Below are 19,891 nucleotides of genomic sequence, written 5' to 3' on the forward strand. Positions count from 1 at the left end.
AAATGACTCTAGCAATGTTAGTACTATTCAGAGTACATGTTTTATTTTTGATTACCGTAGAAACAAATACACTCCCCAACCTATAAAATTTCACGTATTGTCGATGTTGGTTTAGTCAGCATACACTTTAATGTATATGTTTATTTTTAAATGGGGAGGGAGTGTAGTATATTACAAGAGCTGAGCATTTTGTTATATTGACCTCTCTGCTGCCCTCTCTGTTCGGGAGGAGTAAATAAACTTAGTTCAATACCAGCTGCTTACAGTGAACGCACATGGTGAGTTTAATACACAACATCACATTTCAGGCTTCGGCTAATAAGTGCCAAGTAATAATTGCACCACACAAAGACCCAGTCAATGGTGTTTCCAGACCGAGAGGGTGCAACCACATTCCACGGCAGTACCACCACTGAATCCTTCAACATTAATGTGACCAGAAATTTAATTGGACAAGCCATATGAATACTGTGGCTACAAGAGCAGGTCAGAAGTTGGGAATTCTGCAGTGAGTGACTACCTTCTGTCACCTCAAAGCCTGTCCACCATCTACAAGGCACAATGCAGGAGTATGATGTTATATCCTCCACTTGCCTAAATGACTGTCGCTCCAACAGTCTAGAGCCTCAACACCATCCAGCACAAAACATCCAATCATTATATTAAACCTCTTGCCAGTACCATCTACATCCCATGAACAAATCAATTTTAAAAAGTGAATGGGGGGGGGGCAGCACGGTAGCGCAGTGGTTAGCACTGGGACTACGGCGCTGAGGACCTGGATTCGAATCCTGGCCCGGGGTCACTGTCCGTGTGGAGTTTGCATATTCTCCCCCCCCCGTGTCTGCATGGATTTCACCCCCACAACCCAAATGATGTTGTTTACATAGATAAGCTGCAGAGCTGGGCTGAGAGGTGGCAAATGGAGTTTAATGTAGAGAAGTGTGAGCTGATTCACTTTGGAAGGAATAACAGGAATGCGGAATATTTGGCTAATGGTAAAGTTCTTGGAAGTGTGGATGAGCAGAGGGATCTAGGTGTCCATGTACATAGATCCCTGAAAGTTGCCACCCAGGTTGATAGGGATATTTGGCTAATGGTAAAGTTCTTGAAAGTGTGGATGAGCAGAGGGATCTAGGTGTCCATGTACATAGATCCCTGAAAGTTGCCACCCAGGTTGATAGGGTTGTGAAGAAGGCCTATGGAGTGTTGGCCTTTATTGGTAGAGGGATTGAGTTCCGGAGTCGGGAGGTCATGTTGCAGCTGTACAGAACTCTGGTCCGGCCGCATTTGGAGTATTGCGTACAGTTCTGGTCACCGCATTATAGGAAGGACGTGGAGGCTTTGGAGCGGGTGCAGAGGAGATTTACCAGGATGTTGCCTGGTATGGAGGGAAAATCTTATGAGGAAAGGCTGACGGACTTGAGGTTGTTTTCGTTGGAGAGAAGAAGGTTAAGAGGAGACTTAATAGAGGCATACAAAATGATCAGGGGGTTGGATAGGGTGGACAGTGAGAGCCTTCTCCCGCGGATGGATATGGCTGGCATGAGGGGACATAACTTTAAACTGAGGGGTAATAGATATAGGACAGAGGTCAGAGGTAGGTTCTTTACGCAAAGAGTAGTGAGGCCGTGGAATGCCCTACCTGCTACAGTAGTGAACTCGCCAACATTGAGGGCATTTAAAAGTTTATTGGATAAACATATAGATGATAATGGCATAGTGTAGGTTAGATGGCTTTTGTTTCGGTGCAACATCGTGGGCCGAAGGGCCTGTACTGCGCTGTATTGTTCTATGTTCTATGTTCTATGTTGTGAAGAAGGCCTATGGAGTGTTGGCCTTTATTGGTAGAGGGATTGAGTTCCGGAGTCAGGAGGTCATGTTGCAGCTGTACAAAACTCTGGTACAGCCGCATTTGGAGTATTGCGTACAGTTCTGGTCACCGCATTATAGGAAGGACGTGGAGGCTTTGGAGCGGGTGCAGAGGAGATTTACCAGGATGTTGCCTGGTATGGAGGGAAAATCTTATGAGGAAAGGCTGATGGACTTGAGGTTGTTTTCGTTGGAGAGAAGAAGGTTAAGAGGAGACTTAATAGAGGCATACAAAATGATCAGGGGGTTAGATAGGGTGGACAGTGAGAGCCTTCTCCCGCGGATGGAAATGGCTGGCACGAGGGGACATAGCTTTAAACTGAGGGGTAATAGATATAGGACAGAGGTCAGAGGTAGGTTCTTTACGCAAAGAGTGGTGAGGCCGTGGAATGCCCTGCCTGCAACAGTAGTGAACTCGCCAACATTGAGGGCATTTAAAAGTTTATTGGATAATCATTTGGATGATAATGGCATAGTGTAGGTTAGATGGCTTTTGTTTCGGTGCAACATCGTGGGCCGAAGGGCCTGTACTGCGCTGTATCGTTCTATGTTCTATGTTCTATGTGCAGGTTAGATGAATTGGCCATGCAAAATTGCCCCTTAATTGGGAAAAAAAAATAATTGGGTACTCTCAAAAATTTTTTTAATGAATGCAGACTTTACAGCTGTGGATGTCCTGTGGAGGTTGAGATTTGCAAATTCATAAACCTTAATTTATGTCATATTTTTGAAGCGATAATACTTATTTATGATGGGATTAGATTGCGAGGTGGGGGGCTTTCTATTTTTCTTTGTTCTCTTCAAAATACAGTAAATCTGGGATATGTTAGAATCTTCCATGATCACTCCATTTTCTTTGTAATCTCACATTATCCAGCAGAGATCAATACTACGGAGGTCAATGAAATTGTGAACCAACTGGAGAATATTTTACAAATGGAGAGTATAAGTGAGGGGCTTGCAAGATCATTCATTAATACAATAAGCACCCTCATCAATGTCTCCCCTGCTGATGTTGCTTCATTTTCCAGAAGGTAAGCTACATCGACACCAGTAACTTCCATTAATGCAGCTACTTTCACATCAAGAAACATTCACAGGACAATAATCTAAGGATATTTTGCTCCAAGCTATTTGAGATGTTTTTTGGGAAGGTAAGCAAAAGCGTGGCCCAACGGGTAGGTTTTGAGGAGTATCTGAAAGGAGGTGCGGAGGTTTATGGAGAAAATTACAGTCTTTAGGGCCTAGGGAGCTGAGGAATGACCACCAATGTTGGAGCAAAAGCAACTTGCTTGCACAGGAGGCCAGACATGGAGGAATGCACACCTTTTAGAGGGTTGTAGAGTTTGGAGAAGGTCATAGAAATAGAGAATTATATCTATTTAACTGTAAGTAATTATTTATTTAATCATGATATAAGCCCCCAATATTTGTGGGGTGGTAGTCGGGAGAGGGCTGATAACACAACTGTGGCCCGGAAATCTGGGAATATCAGGATGGAGAGATCCTGTTGAATTTAATTATAAGGTCTAATTGTAATTGTTTAAGATTACTACCTGAATGGCTGTAAATTGGGAGAGGGGAGTGTGCAGCGGGTCCTGGGCGTCCTTGTGCACCAGTTGCTGAAGTTAAACATGCAGGTGCAGCAGGCAGTAAAGAAGGCAAATGGTATGTTGGCTTTCATTGCGAGAGGATTCGGGTACAACCTAGGGGGTTGTAGTGTCAGGTTAAGAATAGAAATGAGGAGATATTTCTTCACTGAGAGGGTTGTGAATCTTTGATATTGTCTGACCCAGAGGGCTGTGGAAGCTCAGTCAAGATCTTACTGAATGGTGAAGCAAACGTGAAGGGTTGTATGGCCTACTCTTGCTCCTCGTTTTTTTGTTATGCTCAAGCCCATTGAGAGACAGAATGCACAGTAGCGAGACTCCTTGGATCAGTATTCAGCTCTCTTTTCTCAATATGGTTCAAAAAAGTCCAATGAATTTTAGCAAATGGAGTAAGGGTGCATAAATATAAGAACAAAAAGACATTTTTTTTGTGTAGACTTTCCTCCAAGCAGCAGGATGGCACTAAGATATACTTCAACTTTCTCTCTGTTCTGTTCTCCCACAACAAACCATTCTTCCAGTTGTTGATGGAGTCTATTTGGTTTTTATTAGGATAATACGAATTGTGGACCAAATCGGCGAGAAGTTGAATTTCACAAGCGCTTCAATAAACATCACAGCTCCTTCTTTGGCTCTGGCTGTGACCAAAGTCAATGCTACTGGCTTCGGTGGGGCAGATTTCAGTATCAGCAACGTCACCAATTTGCAGGTAGTACAGACTCAAACTTTCCACCTTGTTTATCAATGCTGGTGTTTGTGATTTGTTATGCTGGATTTTGTAGAAACGATAACAATGCTTATATCATTTATGTGGATATTGGACAGCAACATTTGGCGAATAACTTAAAAATGGAAATCTGAGATTGCTGTCCATGATGTCCCACTTGTCTGAAAGCTTTCAGAAATCGGCATTTCGCCATTTGACTCACCATTTAAATGCATTAAATGCCATGTGGTTCTTGTAAAGTAATGGTAAAGTTGCCAATAGTCCCAGATGGCCATTGGCTGCTTTCCCCTTTGAGGGGGAGAGCTGACTGCTGGTGATTTAACCCGTGGATCACCACACCTTAGACGAGGGGTAAGGTTGAGAAGGCAGAGCCTTCATGAATAATCTCAGGCAGTACAGGAATTGAACCCCCGCTGCTGGCCTCACTCTGCATCACAAACCAGCTGTCCAGCCAACTGAACTAAACCGGCCCTCATTTCTTGTACTTACCCCATCGATAAACAAAATATTCGGGCTTGTCCATTCCATTGTAAGTGCCCTTTTAACAATATGATAACTCTAACTTACTGCCAAACAACCTCTCTGGCATTGAAAACTAACTTTTACAAAAGTATGGAATCTAAATCCTTCAGATTTTAACCGTTTACAGAGATTTATTTTTTAATGGATTTTTACTTTTGCTTTCTTAATCCAATCTTTCGCTCTCTCTATTTCGGTATCCAACTTGACATTGTACTAAATATACTAATTTCCGGGTTCAGATTCCACTCTATTCATGAATGATTCTTCAATCTGATTGATTATGGCAATATATGGAGGGGCAGGGGCTTAGCCTGCCATTGGCGAAATACCCACAAGCCTGGTGAAGCGGCCTTTAATAGGGTCTTTGAATTTTTAAGTTTGCTTACCACTTCCTTGGGATGGGAAACCTGTCAGTAGCTGGTCCTGTCACCAGGGAAATTCTCGAAAGGTGGGTTGGCATCGGGGACTCCAACTGGACTGGCTTCTAGTAATTTTAAGACTGCTCCCACACTGTGATTCCATCCCCAGGGGTTGATACATTTCTCTCTAATAACTCTGTCTTTTTCCCATGCTGCCGGGGTTGCTGAGTATTTCCAGCACGTTCTGTTTCTCTTTCAGATTATAGAGCTTGTTCCCCTGACTGAGAATTGGAATTAGTGATCTAATAAAGTTCTTTTCTAGTTTTGCTTTGATAGATTTTTAAGACATAATTTTCTGACCATTCCAAGGAAGCAGGAGCTTGTCAGATATACTGACAAATGTTAAAACTTTCTTGATTTATTGCTTCAAAGTGAAATATGTTAGGTCTAGATTCTCCCACAAGAGAAAATCTTTTCCACATCAACCCTGTTAAGACACCTCAGGATCTTATATGTTTGATTCATTTTAAATCCATGCAAAGTAAATTTCTGTTAGTTCTTGGGAAGTGCTACTTTGCTTAAATGAGGAGAAAAGTCTGGAGCAATCTGCCAGGTGACAGAGTAGAAAACAGTTTGAGGAGAATTCAGATGCATTTGGAGTTGGAATGGGGTGAGGTAGATTGAATATTGTACAAGCGCCCCAAGGTCCTACTCCTGCCTTCCTGTACTTCTGTATTCATTGCAGAAAGACAATCCAATCGCCCTAGATGAAATGGTAGAAGCTCTCCTCCTGTTTCCCTTCTTCACCGACCACTTAAAAAGGGAATAAGGGACTTACCTCTTAACGTTCTGTGCAACTGTTCTGTCTCATCCTTCAGGTCGCCCTGGGTGAAGGGTCTCCTCTGGCCAGTTTTGCAGATATCAAACTTCCACCTTCCATATTGAATAATCTCTCACCAGAAGAGAGGGATAATGCTTCAAGAATTCAGTTCACTTTCTATGAAAAACCGACACTGTTCCAGGTAAAATTCCAACTGTTTGTCGTTAGCCTTCTTTTTAATATAGCGGATTACACTGCACCCTCGAGAATTTTAATCATTAATATAGATATTGAGGGTAGAGGTGAGAAAGAGATTAGTCTCAAACATTTTTAAGGTCAGAATTTCTTTGAGGCTCACACCACCGGAATGACACTTCTGTAGAACTGGGTTTCTTTTACATGATAGAATCTCTACAGTGCAGGGTGGCACGGTGGTGCAGTGGTTAGCATTGCTGCCACACGGCGCCGAGGACCCAGGTTCGATCCTGGCCCCGGGTCCCTGTTCATGTGGAGTTGGTACATTCTCCTCGTGTCTGCGTGGGTCTCACCCCTGCAACCCAACAATGTGCAGGTTAGGTGGATTGGCCACGCTAAATTGCCCCTTAACTGGACACATTTTTAAAAATAGCAGCCCTACAGTGCAAAAGGAGGCCACTTGACCTATCCCCGTAACCCATGTAACATGCCCATCTTGGACACTAAGGGGAAATTTTAGCACGGCCACTCAACCTAACCTGCAGATCTTTGGTTAGTGGGAGGAAACCAGAGCACCCGGAGGAAATCCACGCAGGCACAGGGAGAGCGTGTAAACTCCATAAAGAGACAGTCAGCCAAGGCTGGAATCGAACCTGTGTCCCTGATGCTGTGAGGCAGCAGTGCTAAGCACTGTGCCACCATGCCACCCTATAGTGTGAGTTATGCCATTGTTTATGCCATGATATAGTTTCCTAGCACAGTTGCACCACTGAACAAAAACCCTTTCTGAAACTATCATGGCGCTGCAATCATGTCAATGGCTGATTACCAATTTCCTGGACCATTTTTTATTATTGATAAGGGAACAATGTACTTTTTTCTGTGTAGATTTACTGTACTTTTTTTAACCAGTGTGTGCCCTTTGTTATCAGGATCCTGACCTTGGGAATGATAATCTCTTGAACAGTTACATTATCGCCTCGAGCGTTGCAAACCTCAACATCAGTGACTTGGAGGATCCAGTCCAAATCACATTCAGGAACATTCAGGCCAGTCAGGTATTACTGAAATCAGCAGCTACCATTCGATGCTCACAGATACAGAATAGTATACCATTAGCCAGTGGTATGTGATAATCTATTGCATTCAGGAATGAGGAATATGATGCAAGTACTTTGCTAAGAAAGCCTATTTGTAGCTAGCAGTGTGTTGCTACAAGGTGGTAGGGTGTGTTCGATTTCCTGGGCTGATCAGTCGCAAAATAAGTTAATTCTGGATAAATAAGACTTGCTGTGCATTAGAGGTTAAACAGCAGGAATGTGTACTCTAGGGTGGGGATGGATTTTCCAAGAGGCCTAAGGGCTGACCCTTCACAGTCTTGGATGGCAAAAAAAACATAGTAAATATGATTTGGGGGGATAAAATCAAATCAGTTAAAACTGAAAGCCAAAAAAATCATACTGCATCCAGGGAATTTCAGACTGTTTCAATTTATGTGACATCAGGGAGCCATGCAAGCCTTCAAGGAAGGCACTGAACAATAATTAGGCATCAACTATGTGGCACATCTTGTTAAAGAAGAATTCTTCAGCTTCAGAAGAGGCATTGCAAAGGGGACATCACAGAGATAGATTAAGGTCCTTAACAGGATAACGTGGACTCAAACAAGACCTTTGAATACGACAGAACAATTCAGACATGAGAAAGCAGCTTCAGGAGAACATTTAGGACAGAACTCAAGAAATATGTTTTTGCAAAGAGGGAAATTAACTCAACTAAAAAACAGTTTAATTTTTCAATTGGAAGATGTTGGATTTGGTAGCTGGAAATTTGAGAGTAAATGGGTTTCTAATCCAAATTTATTTTGTGAGTTGCGAGGTGAATATTTTCAATGAGAGGATTCAATACATTGCCATTAGTTTTTTTCTAATGTTGTGAAAATTGTATTATGTTATACATTGTAAACTCTGCATAAATCATGTACATGTTATGTTTTGTTTCATTACTAAGGAGATTAGTTATTAGTAACAATACATTTTGTAATTGCAGGATAACGATATTGTAAAATGTGTGTTCTGGGATTTCACAAGAAACAGTAAGTTCATTTTTCATTTCATTTCAAGTGCTTCAGGCAACATTCAAATAAATAACATTACATTTATATAGGCCACCATTCTATATTATTGTTACTCCCCCTCAGCTTCAAATATTTCCTCCAAATCTACGTTGCTTTTGGCCATCTTCCCCAATTGCTCTACTACCACTGGTTGCTCCTTCCATTGCTGTGCAGTATTTTGAATGCTGGCTGCTATAGTTATCCAAGTTTTTGTTGTAGTATGCCAGCTAACACTGCCAAACAGTTCTCTCCGAAAAGGTTAATCTAATCAATGCCAGATCAGTAGCTCTCGAAAGCAGTCTTGCCCGTTCTTACTGAGCAGCTGTTGGCTGACTGACCCAGTGCGAACTGAAAACATTTTCAGCATGTCTCTGCTTCACTTGACATATCAATTTAGATCTTCTACTGCTGCAGGCCTGGGACAGCATCATGCAACTGCCCCCTGACCCGTGTCGATTTTGCAGCCTTGAAGTCATTTTCCTGAGGGGTTTCTTGATCTCCGCTGGGAAGTAACCTCCTAGAGGGAAGGCGGAGAATGGCTGTGGCAGCAGCCTCTACGATCGCACTGCAAACTCCAGAATTAATTTATTTTGTTCTCACTAAACACGGCAGCAATTGTATATGCTCTTGGGTCACCTTCATTGTAAATGACCCCTGCATTAGCTACAGCAACAATTGTCACACTTCTGGGGCGTCATTCTCCGACCCCCCGCCGGGTCGGAGAATGGCCGTTGGCCGCCGTGAATCCCGCCCCCGCCGAAGTCTCCGAAGGGAGAAAAGTCGGCGGGGCGTTAATGGTGCCGCTGCCGCGGAGAATGTCACGGGTCTGCGCAAGGCAGCCGATTTTCGGCCTGCCGATATTCTCCCTTCCGGATGGGCCGAAGTCCCGTCGACGTGATGACCGTTCACGTCGACGTGAATCAAACCTCCTTTTCATCGGCGTGACCCGGTGCTCCAGGCTCACGCCGACCAGCGAGTATAAGAATTGGCATTGAGTATAAGAATTGGCAAGTCATGTTGCAGCTGTATAGAACCTTAGTTAGGCCACACTTGGAGTATAGTGTTCAATTCTGGTCGCCACACTACCAGAAGGATGTGGAGGCTTTAGAGAGGTGCAGAAGAGATTTACCAGAATGTTGCATGGTATGGAGGGCATAAGCTATGAGGAGCGGTTGAATAAACTAGGTTTGTTCTCACTGGAACGAAGGAGGTTGAGGGGCGACCTGATAGAGGTATACAAAATTATGAGGGGCATAGACAGAGTGGATAGTCAGAGGCTTTTCCCCAGGGTAGAGGGGTCAATTACTAGGGGGCATAGGTTTAAGGTGAGAGGGGCAAGGTTTAGAGTAGATGTACGAGGCAAGTTTTTTACGCAGAGGGCAGTGGGTACCTGGAACTCGCTACCGGAGGAGGTAGTGGAAGCAGGGACGATAGGGACATTTAAGGGGCATCTTGACAAATATATGAATAGGATGGGAATAGAAGGATACGGACCCAGGAAGTGTAGAAGATTGTAGTTTAGTCGGGCAGTATGGGCGGCACGGGCTTGGAGGGCCGAAGGGCCTGTTCCTGTGCTGTACATTTCTTTGTTCTTTGTTCTTTGTTCTTTTGGGGGTTGGCTCTGGGCAGGAAATGGCGTGGCCGCAGACTGATTGCGTGCGGAGAGGTGTGTCTCGGCTTGTGTGTGTGCGGCGGGGGGGGGGGGGGTGGTTAGAGTAGGCTGGGCTCCGGGGGAGTGCCGGGAGGGGGTCCGTGCTGGGGTGGAGGTTGGGGGGGGGGGTCCGTGCCGGGGTGGAGGTGGGGGGGGGTCCGTGCTGGGGTGGAGGTTGGGGGGGGGTCCGTGCTGGGGTGGAGGTTGGGGGTTGGGGAGGGGGTCCGTGCCGGGGTGGAGGTTGGGGGGGGGGTCCGTGCTGGGGTGGAGGTTGGGGGTTGGGGGGGTCCGTGCTGGGGTGGAGGTTGGGGAGGGGGTCCGTGCTGGGGTGGAGGTTGGGGGTTGGGGAGGGGGTCCGTGCCGGGGTGGAGGTTGGGGGGGTGGGTCCGTGCTGGGGTGGAGGTTGGGGGTTGGGGGGGGTCCGTGCTGGGGTGGAGGTTGGGGAGGGGGTCCGTGACGGGGTGGAGGTTGGGGGGGGGGGGTCGGTGCTGGGGTGGAGGTTGGGGGGGGGTCCGTGCTGGGGTGGAGGTTGGGGGTTGGGGAGGGGGTCCGTGCCGGGGTGGAGGTTGGGGGGGGGGCTCTGTGCCGGGGTGGAGGTTGGGGGTTGGGGGGGGTCCGTGCTGGGGTAGAGGTTAGGAAGGGGATCCGTCCCGGCGTGGGTGATGGGAGGGCAAATGAGTTGGTCCACCTGGCCAGGTGCCAGCCTCCAACAGTTGGACCCATGCGGTCCATGCCACCTGGCTGGGGGGAGGAGGGGATATGGGCAATGATGACATGTCGTCGGTCCCCTCCCCCCCACCAGGCCGTCATGTTTTCAGACCATCCAGCGATGTTGGCCGCCGTGGTGGCAGCCGCTCATGTCTATGTTGCCCTGGATGAGGAGGAGGAGGAGGAGGCTGAGGAGCGTGCCAGAGAGGCGGCGCAGGCTGCCGCAGAGGGGCAGGCGGCAGCCGCCCAGGCTGGAGGGACACCTGACCGACAGGACGAGGAGGGGGAGGAGGACGTCGCGGCCCCACGGCAACGGAAGCACCCGAGGGCGCCCCGTGTGTACCGGCCCCGGCAGTCATACCAGGACCTCACGGACCGGGAATGCAGGAGGAGACTCCGGATGAGCCGGGAAACCGTGGCACACATCTGCCACCTGCTGGCACACCTGTCACCGCGTGGCACTGGCGCGGGACACCCTCTCCCCGTGTCCGTCAAGGTTACGGTGGCCCTGAACTTTTATGCAACGGGGTCATTCCAGGCACCGAGTGGGGACCTGTCCGGCATATCACAGACATCGGTGCATCGGTGCATCCGGGCAGTGACAGATGCCCTTTATGCCATTGCGCACCGCTACATCCGCTTCCCCGTGGACCGGGCCAGCCAAGATGCCCGGGCCGTGGGCTTCTCTGCCGTTGCCGGGTTCCCCATGGTCCAGGGCGCGATCGATGGGATGCACGTCGCCGTGCGGCCACCTGCAGAGAACAGGGCCGTGTTCACTAATAGGAAGGGGACCTAGTCAATGAACGTACAGGTGGTCTGCGACCACCGCATGATGATCCTGCACGTCTGCGCCCGTCACCCAGGCAGTGTACACGACTCATTCGTGTTGTCGCGGTCATCCATCCCCGGCATGTACGAGGGACGCCATCCCCGGCTGAGGGGCTGGTTGCTGGGCGACAGGGGCTACCCATTGCGATCGTGGCTGATGACGCCTATACGGAGGCCACGCAATGAGGCGGAGGACCGCTACAATGATGCCCATGTAGCGACAAGGGGAGTGATCGAGAGGTGCTTTGGCGTGCTGAAGATGCGTTTCAGGTGCCTGGACCTCTCTGGGGGCGCCCTCCAGTATCGGTCAGATAGGGTCGGCCGCATCATTGTGGTGTGCTGCGTCCTGCACAACATAGCCCAGCAGAGGGGCGATGTGCCGCAGGCAGAGGAGGGCGGAGTGGAGGAGCAGCAGGAAGAGGCCCAGTCCTCCCCAGATGAGGGGGATGGGGGCAATGGTCAGGGCAGACGGGGTAGACACAGGCGGGTGGCTGTCCACCGTTACCGGCTGGCCCAGCGGGCACGGGACAGACTGATAGACGCCCGCTTCACTGACTAGATAGGCGTGGGAATCGGGTAGTATGTCCACAGACCGCACACCATGACCACAGCCGACCACCCACACCCCCCACCCATCCACCCACCCAGCACCCTCACCCCCCTCCCCAACCCCACACACCCCACCCGCATGCACACCACCCCCCCCCCAATTGCCGATCCACCGGCAGCACAACGGGCCGGGCTCACCCAGTTGCGGGTGGACGCGTGTCTATCGCAGGCCATGGAGGATAATGACAACCCGCCTCCGATGAGCTCCTGGCTCTACATCGTTGGACTATGTCTGACCCATGGCCACAGTACCACCATCCACCCGGACCATCCCTGCATGCGGCTGTGACACTGCAGCGCACGGTCCCGTCCTCTGCCCGGGGGATGTTGATGGCGGCCCAGGGGGAAGGGGGCAGACTCACCTGGGGCTGAGGTAAGACCACCCGTCACACACACACTTGCGCTCAACGTACATGACACGCCCGCACACTGTGGACAGAGCACAAAGGCAGCTTCGGTAGGTGTAACATTGACTTTAATAACCAAAGGAGTTCATGCACGTGCCCTAGCCCCTAAAACTCATCTGTGCCCTGCACCCGTGCCAACTTACTCAGTGTCTAATTGTTTGGCCTTACGGGCCCTTTGACTACGTCTACGTGGTTCCCCAGACGGTACAGCAGAACTGGAGGTGTACTCCTGTGATTCCTGCCCTCTGACACTGGATCCCTTTGGCGGCCGTTTCCTGGGGCGTCCTGGCCTAGATGGGCCAGGCATCGGCCCGGGCGACTGGGATGGCGAGCTGCCAGCCTGTCCTGCCCGTTGCCCACCCGATGCACCTGGGACGGAAGGGGGGGAGTCCGAGGTGTCGCGGTGTACCGGGACCTCCCCTACAGAGGGAGCCGGGACGGACCACACCACCTCCTCCTCCCTCGGGGTGCCCGATTGCCCCCAGGCCTCTACATGGGTGGGGGATGCGAACGGACTGGCCATCCGACACGCCCCCGACATCTGGCGCTGCCAGTCCTGGAGGCCCGTGCTGGTATCGACAGGGGTCTGCAGGTTTGCAGCCATGGAGCCCAGGGGGTTGTCGAACCCTGTCTGTGACAGTGCGACGCCGGCTAGCACATGGCCACTGGCACCGATGCCCTCAGCGATGGCCTGCTGAGACTGGGCCATGGCCTGCAGAGACTGGGCCATGGCCTGCAGAGACTGGGCTATGGCCTGCTGAGACTGGGCTATGGCCTGCTGAGACTGGGCCATGGCCTGCTGAGACTGGGCCATGGCCTGCTGAGACTAGGCTATGGCGTTGAGCGCCTCTGCCATCTGGCGCTGGCACTGGCTCATGGCCTCCTGTGAGAGGGCAGCCATTTCCTGGGCCACAGACGCCGCCTGCACGGAAGGCCCCAGGCCTCGCAAACCGTTCCCCATGTCTGACACCGTCGCACCCATTGCCTCCACCGCGGACGCCACCCGTGCGGTGTCAGCCTGGGTGGCACGCATGACCGGGACCACTCCCAGCTCCTGGACGCGGGTGGACTCCTCCACCTGCGACCGCAGCCGCCGCAAGCCACCCGTCACCCTATTCGCTCGTCTCCGTGTCGGTGGCTGCATCGGATCTATGTGTGGGTGTGGTAACTGCAGGAACCCGGGATCCATCTGGGCGGCAGATGTTCGCTTGGCCTGGGCTGCCCTCCGACCGCCCAGTCCCTCTGCTGCTCCTACCTCCACCTGCTGTACCGGGACGGCTGTGTTGTGCGCACCAGTGAGTGTACCAGACGCCTCATCACTAAAGTGCCCAACCGTGGTGAGTGTTTCTGCGATGGTGGAGGGTGTTGGTGACAGCAGTGGCGTTGTGTCGTGCTCTTCGTCCCACTCTGAGTCCATGGCACTTTGGGGTGGGGGTTCGTCTCCACCCATCCACTCTGAGTCACTGTCCGGTATTTCGTCTTCCCGGGTAGGGGTGTCCTGGGTAGTGCTGTCCCGGGTAGTGCTGTCCCGGGTAGTGCTGTCCCGGGTAGTGCTGTCCCGGGTAGTGCTGTCCCGGATAGTGCTGTCCCGGGTAGGGGTGTCCTGGGTAGTGGTGTCCCGGGTAGGCGTGTCCTGGGTAGTGGTGTCCCGGGTAGGGGTGTCCTGGATAGTGGTGTCCCGGGTAGGGGTGTCCTGGATAGTGGTGTCCTGGGTAGTGGTGTCCTGGCTCGGATGTGACGGGGGCCTGTGGCTGCCCCCCTCATCGCTGGGTGGTCGCTCCCGCACGTGACGGGGGTGTCGTCTCCCTGTTGCTCCAGGTCTCTCCGTCTCCCGTGGTGTGCGAGGGGCATCCTGCGGGCGTCGCATGCTGGAGGGTCCGGGTCTCTCCGTCTCCCGTGGTCTCCGAGGGGCATCCTGCGGGCGTCGCATGCTGGACGGTCCGGGTCTCTCCGTCTCCCGTGGTGTGCGAGGGGCATCCTGCGGGCATCGCATGCTGGAGGGTGCGGGTCTCTCCGTCTCCCGTGGTCTCCGAGGGGCATCCTGCGGGTGTCGCATGCTGGAGGGTCCGGGTCTCTCCGTCTCCCGTGGTCTCCGAGGGGCATCCTGCGGGCGTCGCATGCTGGACGGTCCGGGTCTCTCCGTCTCCCGTGGTGTGCGAGGGGCATCCTGCGGGCGTCGCATGCTGGAGGGTGCGGGTCTCTCCGTCTCCCGTGGTCTCCGAGGGGCATCCTGCGGGCGTCGCATGCTGGAGGGTCCGGGTCTCTCCGTCTCCCGTGGTCTCCGAGGGGCATCCTGCGGGCGTCGCATGCTGGAGGGTGCGGGTCTCTCCGTCTCCTATGGTCTCCGAGGGGCCCTCCTCCAGTCCTCACATGCTCCCTATTGTTGTGTGCGTGCTTCTCCTGTGGGGGGGTGTGGTGGCAGGGGTAAAAGGCAATAGTGTTAGGCAGGTATATGAATGCACGCCATCGGTTGCGCGTGCATTGCAGAGGTTAAGGTTAGGGCTGGATTCACTGGGGGATATGGGGGAGGGGGGATATGGGGGAGGGGGGCATATGGGGGAGGGGGGATATGGGGGATATGGGGGAGGGGGGATATGGGGGAGGGGGGGATATGGGGGATATGGGGGAGGGGGGATATGGGGGAGGGGGGATATGGGGGATATGGGGGAGGGGGGATATGGGGGAGGGGGGTATGGGGGAGGGGGGGTATGGGGGAGGGGGTGATATGGGGGATATGGGGGAGGGGGTGTTATGGGGGAGGGGGATATGGGGGAGGGGGGATATGGGGGAGGGGGGATATGGGGAGGGGGGATATGGGGGAGGGGGTATATGGGGGATATGGGGGAGGGGGGATATGGGGGATATGGGGGAGGGGGGATATGGGGGAGGGGGGATATGGGGGATATGGGGGAGGGGGGATATGGGGGAGGGGGGTATGGGGGAGGGGGATATGGGGGAGGGGGGGATATGGGGGATATGGGGGAGGGGGATATGGGGGAGGGGGATATGGGGAGGGGGGATATGGGGGAGGGGGGGATATGGGGGAGGGGGTATGGGGGAGGGGGGATATGGGGGAGGGGGGGATATGGGGGATATGGGGGAGGGGGGATATGGGGGAGGGTGGATATGGGGGAGGGGGGATATGGGGGAGGGGGGATATGGGGAGGGGGGATATGGGGGATATGGGGGAGGCTCACCCTGCCTGCTCTGACAAGGTCGTTCACCTTCTTGTGGCACTGGGTGCCTGTCCGTGGTGTTAGGGCCACAGCGGTGACGGCCTCTGCCACTTCCCTCCACAGACGCCGGCTGTGGCGTGGGGCAGCTCTGCGGCCGTGCCCGGGATACAGGGCGTCCCTCCTCTGCTCCACCGCGTCCAGGAGCGCCTCCACATCGCTTGACTCGAACCTCGGGGCTGAGCGACGGCTAGCCATCCAGTCGGCTGTTGCGGTCGGGTGTTCCGGTCGGGTGGGGGGGAGCTGCGCGGCCTTATGAGCCGTCACGCCGTGCAGCGCGTATGATGCTGCACGGCGTGAACCATTGCGCAAGCGCAGATCCCGTCACGTCGCTGCGAGCCCATTTCGTGCCGGAGACTATCGGCCCATTTTTATGACGTGACGCAAGTGGGATTTGCGCCGTTTTTTGCGCCGATCGGCGGACTTTCCGCCGATAACGGAGAATTCCGCCTCTGGAGAGCACTGCCATGAGTCAGATGTTGACAATTAGATCAGAATAATTACATCAGGAATGTATTTGCAATAATCCTGTTCAAAATGACAGGAAGTATTCTTACTCTAGAGTCTATAAACTTTAACTTAAAGAAGCAAAGGCCTTTTCACAATTAATCTGTTGTTTGCTGTTCTGCATATAACAAGACCACCTCAATTGGTCTAGGAAAGCCCAGCTAGTCTGTCTTGTTTCATTTCACCAGAAAGATTAAAATTCCCCCATTGCAGCATTTATTTCTGAAAGAATTAGAGGGCAATTGTTTCCTGCTATCTGAGATTTGTCATATGTGAACCCCCTTTACTGTGATGGAGAATTTCCAGGACGTCAGTTCTATATCTGTTTGTTGTTAACTAGTGTCCCCTATTGTTACTCTTTCAATTTCAAGTAATTTTACAGATTCTTCTTTTATCATTCCTTTACAATATTTGTGTGCGATCTAACCAAATTTGTTTCTAAGTGTGGTAGCGTGCATGATCTAACCAAATTTGTTTCTAAGTGTGGTAGCAAGCGGGAAATGCCGGGTGTTTCCCAACAACTGCCCCGGAGAGGCCGTCACCAATAGCTAACATTAATTTGGGCACTTAAGATGCTTCACGGGCTTCATGCCGGAAAGGATTGTCCCGCCGACTGATTTCATAGATTTCATAGAATTTACAGTGCAGAAGGAGGCCATTTGCCAGGGCCATGCCCAGCAGCTCCCCGCTAACAAGGGGGAGCAGCACTTAAACCAATCCCACAAAGCAAACATCAGACGCACGCAGCCATGTCAACGCGCAGCCCAGCTCCACGATTCGGGGATGCCGACTTGGCCAGGCTGATGGGTACGGTTGAGTCCAGACTGAATACCTTGTTCCCTGAGGGGGTCGGAGTTGTCATGATATGCATTCATGCACATAATGAGGTAAAGATAGGCAGTTACAGACAATCAACACACAGGACAGAACACAACCAATCACCAGACAGAAAACTAGAGAGGGGTTTCCCACTGTAAAACACGCAAGGCATCAGCACTCCGCCTCTTTCCACTGGTGTCAACTGTAGTGACAGTCAGGGTGTAGCAGTTAGCACCTTCTACACGTGGCTCAGAGCTAGTCTGGTCTAATTAGTTATAGTTAGCACACTTAGAGTAGTAGAGTGTCAACCCACAGCAAGCTGTGTGCACTGTTACAGAAGTTCAATAAATCGTATTGAACCAACGTCCAAGTTTGGTGTCTGCTTTTCAGTACAACTGCATCCAGTTGCAGTACGTGTTACTCCAGGGTGAATAACATGGCATGGTACCAGTAGTCTACTTTATCTAAGTAATTTACCTTGAGTGATTCAGTGACGACCAGCAAGTGCCTTCCAGCGGCATGGAGAAGATCCAGGCCCCTCCACAGCTACAGATCTCTGGCAATCTCGGCGCCAACTGGTGGGTCTTCAAGCAGAGGTTCAGTCTCTACATTGAGGCCTCGGGCCTCGAGGATGCGTTCGATGCCAGAAAAATCGCGCTGCTCCTATCGACTGCGGGGGACCAAGCCATCCAAATTTTCAACTCGCTCACTTTTGCCGATGGCGAGGACAAGACCAAGTTCCAGACCATGTTAGCCAAATTCAACAGTCACTGTGAAGTCGAAACGAACGAGAGCTTTGAGCGTTATGTCTTCCAGCAACGCCTTCAGGGTAAGGATGAACCTTTCCAATCCTTTATAACTCATCTCCGTATCTTAGCGCAGTCCTGCAACTATGGTGACACCGCTGATTCCATCATCAGGGATCAGATTGTGTTTGGGGTCCACTCCGAAGCTTTGCGGGAGCAGCTCCTTAAAATTAAAAACATGACCCTGCCAGTCGCAATCGAGACGTGTAAAGTCCATGAACAGGCGAGAAGTCGGTACTTCCGTATTAAATCGGCAGAACAGGAACAACTTGCCTCCCATGAGGCAGAGAGTGTACAGGCATTCGCCCGGATGCGGCGCCTCAGCATCGATGAAGGTGGCCATTTTTTGCGCTTTTCCCGGGGTCCCACGCATGTGCACCACGAACGGGAGAACAAAACGGCCAATGATCACACTGCGCAGATGCGAACGTCGGCTGACCGCACTGCGCATGTGCGACGACGCACGGAGCGTAACGCCGTCAACGTCATGACGTGCCCGAACTGCGGCACCGCCCACTTAAAGCGGCAATGCAATGCATAAGGCAGGTGATGTTTAAATTGTGGGAAGCCTGGACATTATGCAGCCTTGTGTCGGTCTGCACCACCGGTAATGGGCCAGCGATACAATTTCCAACGCAAACGCGTTAGATGTGTGCAGCAATGGCTACTGGATTCTGATCCTGGTAGCACTACGGATCCAGAGTACGACTGCCTGGAGTCCCCCTATCGTGTGGGCATCATCACGACATGTGAACATACCTCCTCAAATTCAGCAAGACGCCTATCTATCCTCAACATGGAATGGCGTGTTGTCATACACGTTAACGAATGCAGCATTTAGTTCAAGCTGGACACTGGTGCTTCAGCCAATCTCATATCTCAAGCAGATTTTGACCGCGTTAAAAAGCAACCCAAAATTCTTCCGCCAGCCTGCCAGCTCCTCGATTATAATGGCAATGCCATAACTGCAATAGGATCTTGTCATCTGTTTGTCTCCAACAAGACCATCAATGCCACACTGCGATTCAAAATCATCAAGCCTGATAAGGCTTCCCTGCTTGGTGCCCATGCATGCAAGCTGCTCAATCTCGTCCAGCGCGTACATGCCATGTCCCCAGCCAAAGTGGATCTTCAGGCTGACATTGATGAAATCCTGGCACAATACCCGGATGTGTTTAGTGGAATGGGTACGCTGCCATACTGCTACGAAATCTTACTCAGGCCTGATGCCACGCCTGTGATCCATGCACCACGCCGGGTGCCGGCTCCTCTGAAGGAACGTTTAAAGGCGCAGCTGCAGGAGCTCCAAGACCAGGGCATCATCTCCAAAGTGACGGAACCGACTGACTGGGTCAGCTCGATGATCTGTGTGAAGAAGCCCTCAGGAGAGTTGCGCATATGTATAGATCCCAAAGATTATAACCGGAACATAATCCCGAACTACCCAATCCCGAAGCGGGAGGAACTAACCAGTGAGATGGCACACACCAAATTCTTCACGAAGCTAGATGCATCGCGTCGTTTCTGGCAGATACAACTGGATGAGTCCAGCAGGAAGCTCTGCACATTTAATACACCTTTCGGAAAGTACTGTTATAACTGTATGCCATTCGGCATTGTTTCAGCCTCTGAAATCTTCCACAGGATCATGGAGCAGATGCTGGAGGGCATTGAGGGTGTGCGTGTCTACGTAGATGATGTAATCATATAGTCCACGACCCCTGAGGAACACATATCTCATCTCAAACAAGTCTTTCGACGCATCCATGCAAACGGCCTCAAGTTGAACAAGGCCAAGTGCTCCTTTGGCATGTCATCCATCAAGTTCTTGGGCGATCAAATATCCCAGCAGGGTGTGCAACCAGATTCGGACAAAGCCAAGGCCATCAACGCCATGAAGACCCCGGAAGACAAAAAGGCGGTACTACGCTTCCTCGGTATGGTTAACTTCTTGGGAAAGTTCATTCCCAACCTCGCATCACACACCACGGCTCTCAGGCATCAGGTGGAGAAGTCCACTGCATTCCAGTGGCTACACACACATCAAGCAGAGTGGCTTGAATTAAAGGCAAAGCTCACCACTGCTCCGGTACTAGCGTTTT

At 51.5% G+C, this 19,891-nt stretch overlaps 1 protein-coding gene across 1 annotated transcript in view; it reads left to right on the forward strand.

Moving 5' to 3' along the window:
* The window catches only part of LOC140428089 (adhesion G-protein coupled receptor G2-like), a 138,301-nt gene that overhangs the window by 69,712 nt on the left and 48,698 nt on the right, over positions 1–19,891 (forward strand). Inside the window, exons 22-26 of the mRNA XM_072514136.1 lie at positions 2,750–2,906; positions 4,035–4,191; positions 5,969–6,112; positions 7,038–7,163; positions 8,155–8,200. Of these exons, the coding sequence (XP_072370237.1) occupies positions 2,750–2,906; positions 4,035–4,191; positions 5,969–6,112; positions 7,038–7,163; positions 8,155–8,200 (630 nt within the window). The remainder of the gene's footprint in view (positions 1–2,749; positions 2,907–4,034; positions 4,192–5,968; positions 6,113–7,037; positions 7,164–8,154; positions 8,201–19,891) is intronic.

This window comes from Scyliorhinus torazame, chromosome 8, assembly GCF_047496885.1.
Source record: "Scyliorhinus torazame isolate Kashiwa2021f chromosome 8, sScyTor2.1, whole genome shotgun sequence".
NCBI classification, from domain to species: domain Eukaryota; kingdom Metazoa; phylum Chordata; class Chondrichthyes; order Carcharhiniformes; family Scyliorhinidae; genus Scyliorhinus; species Scyliorhinus torazame.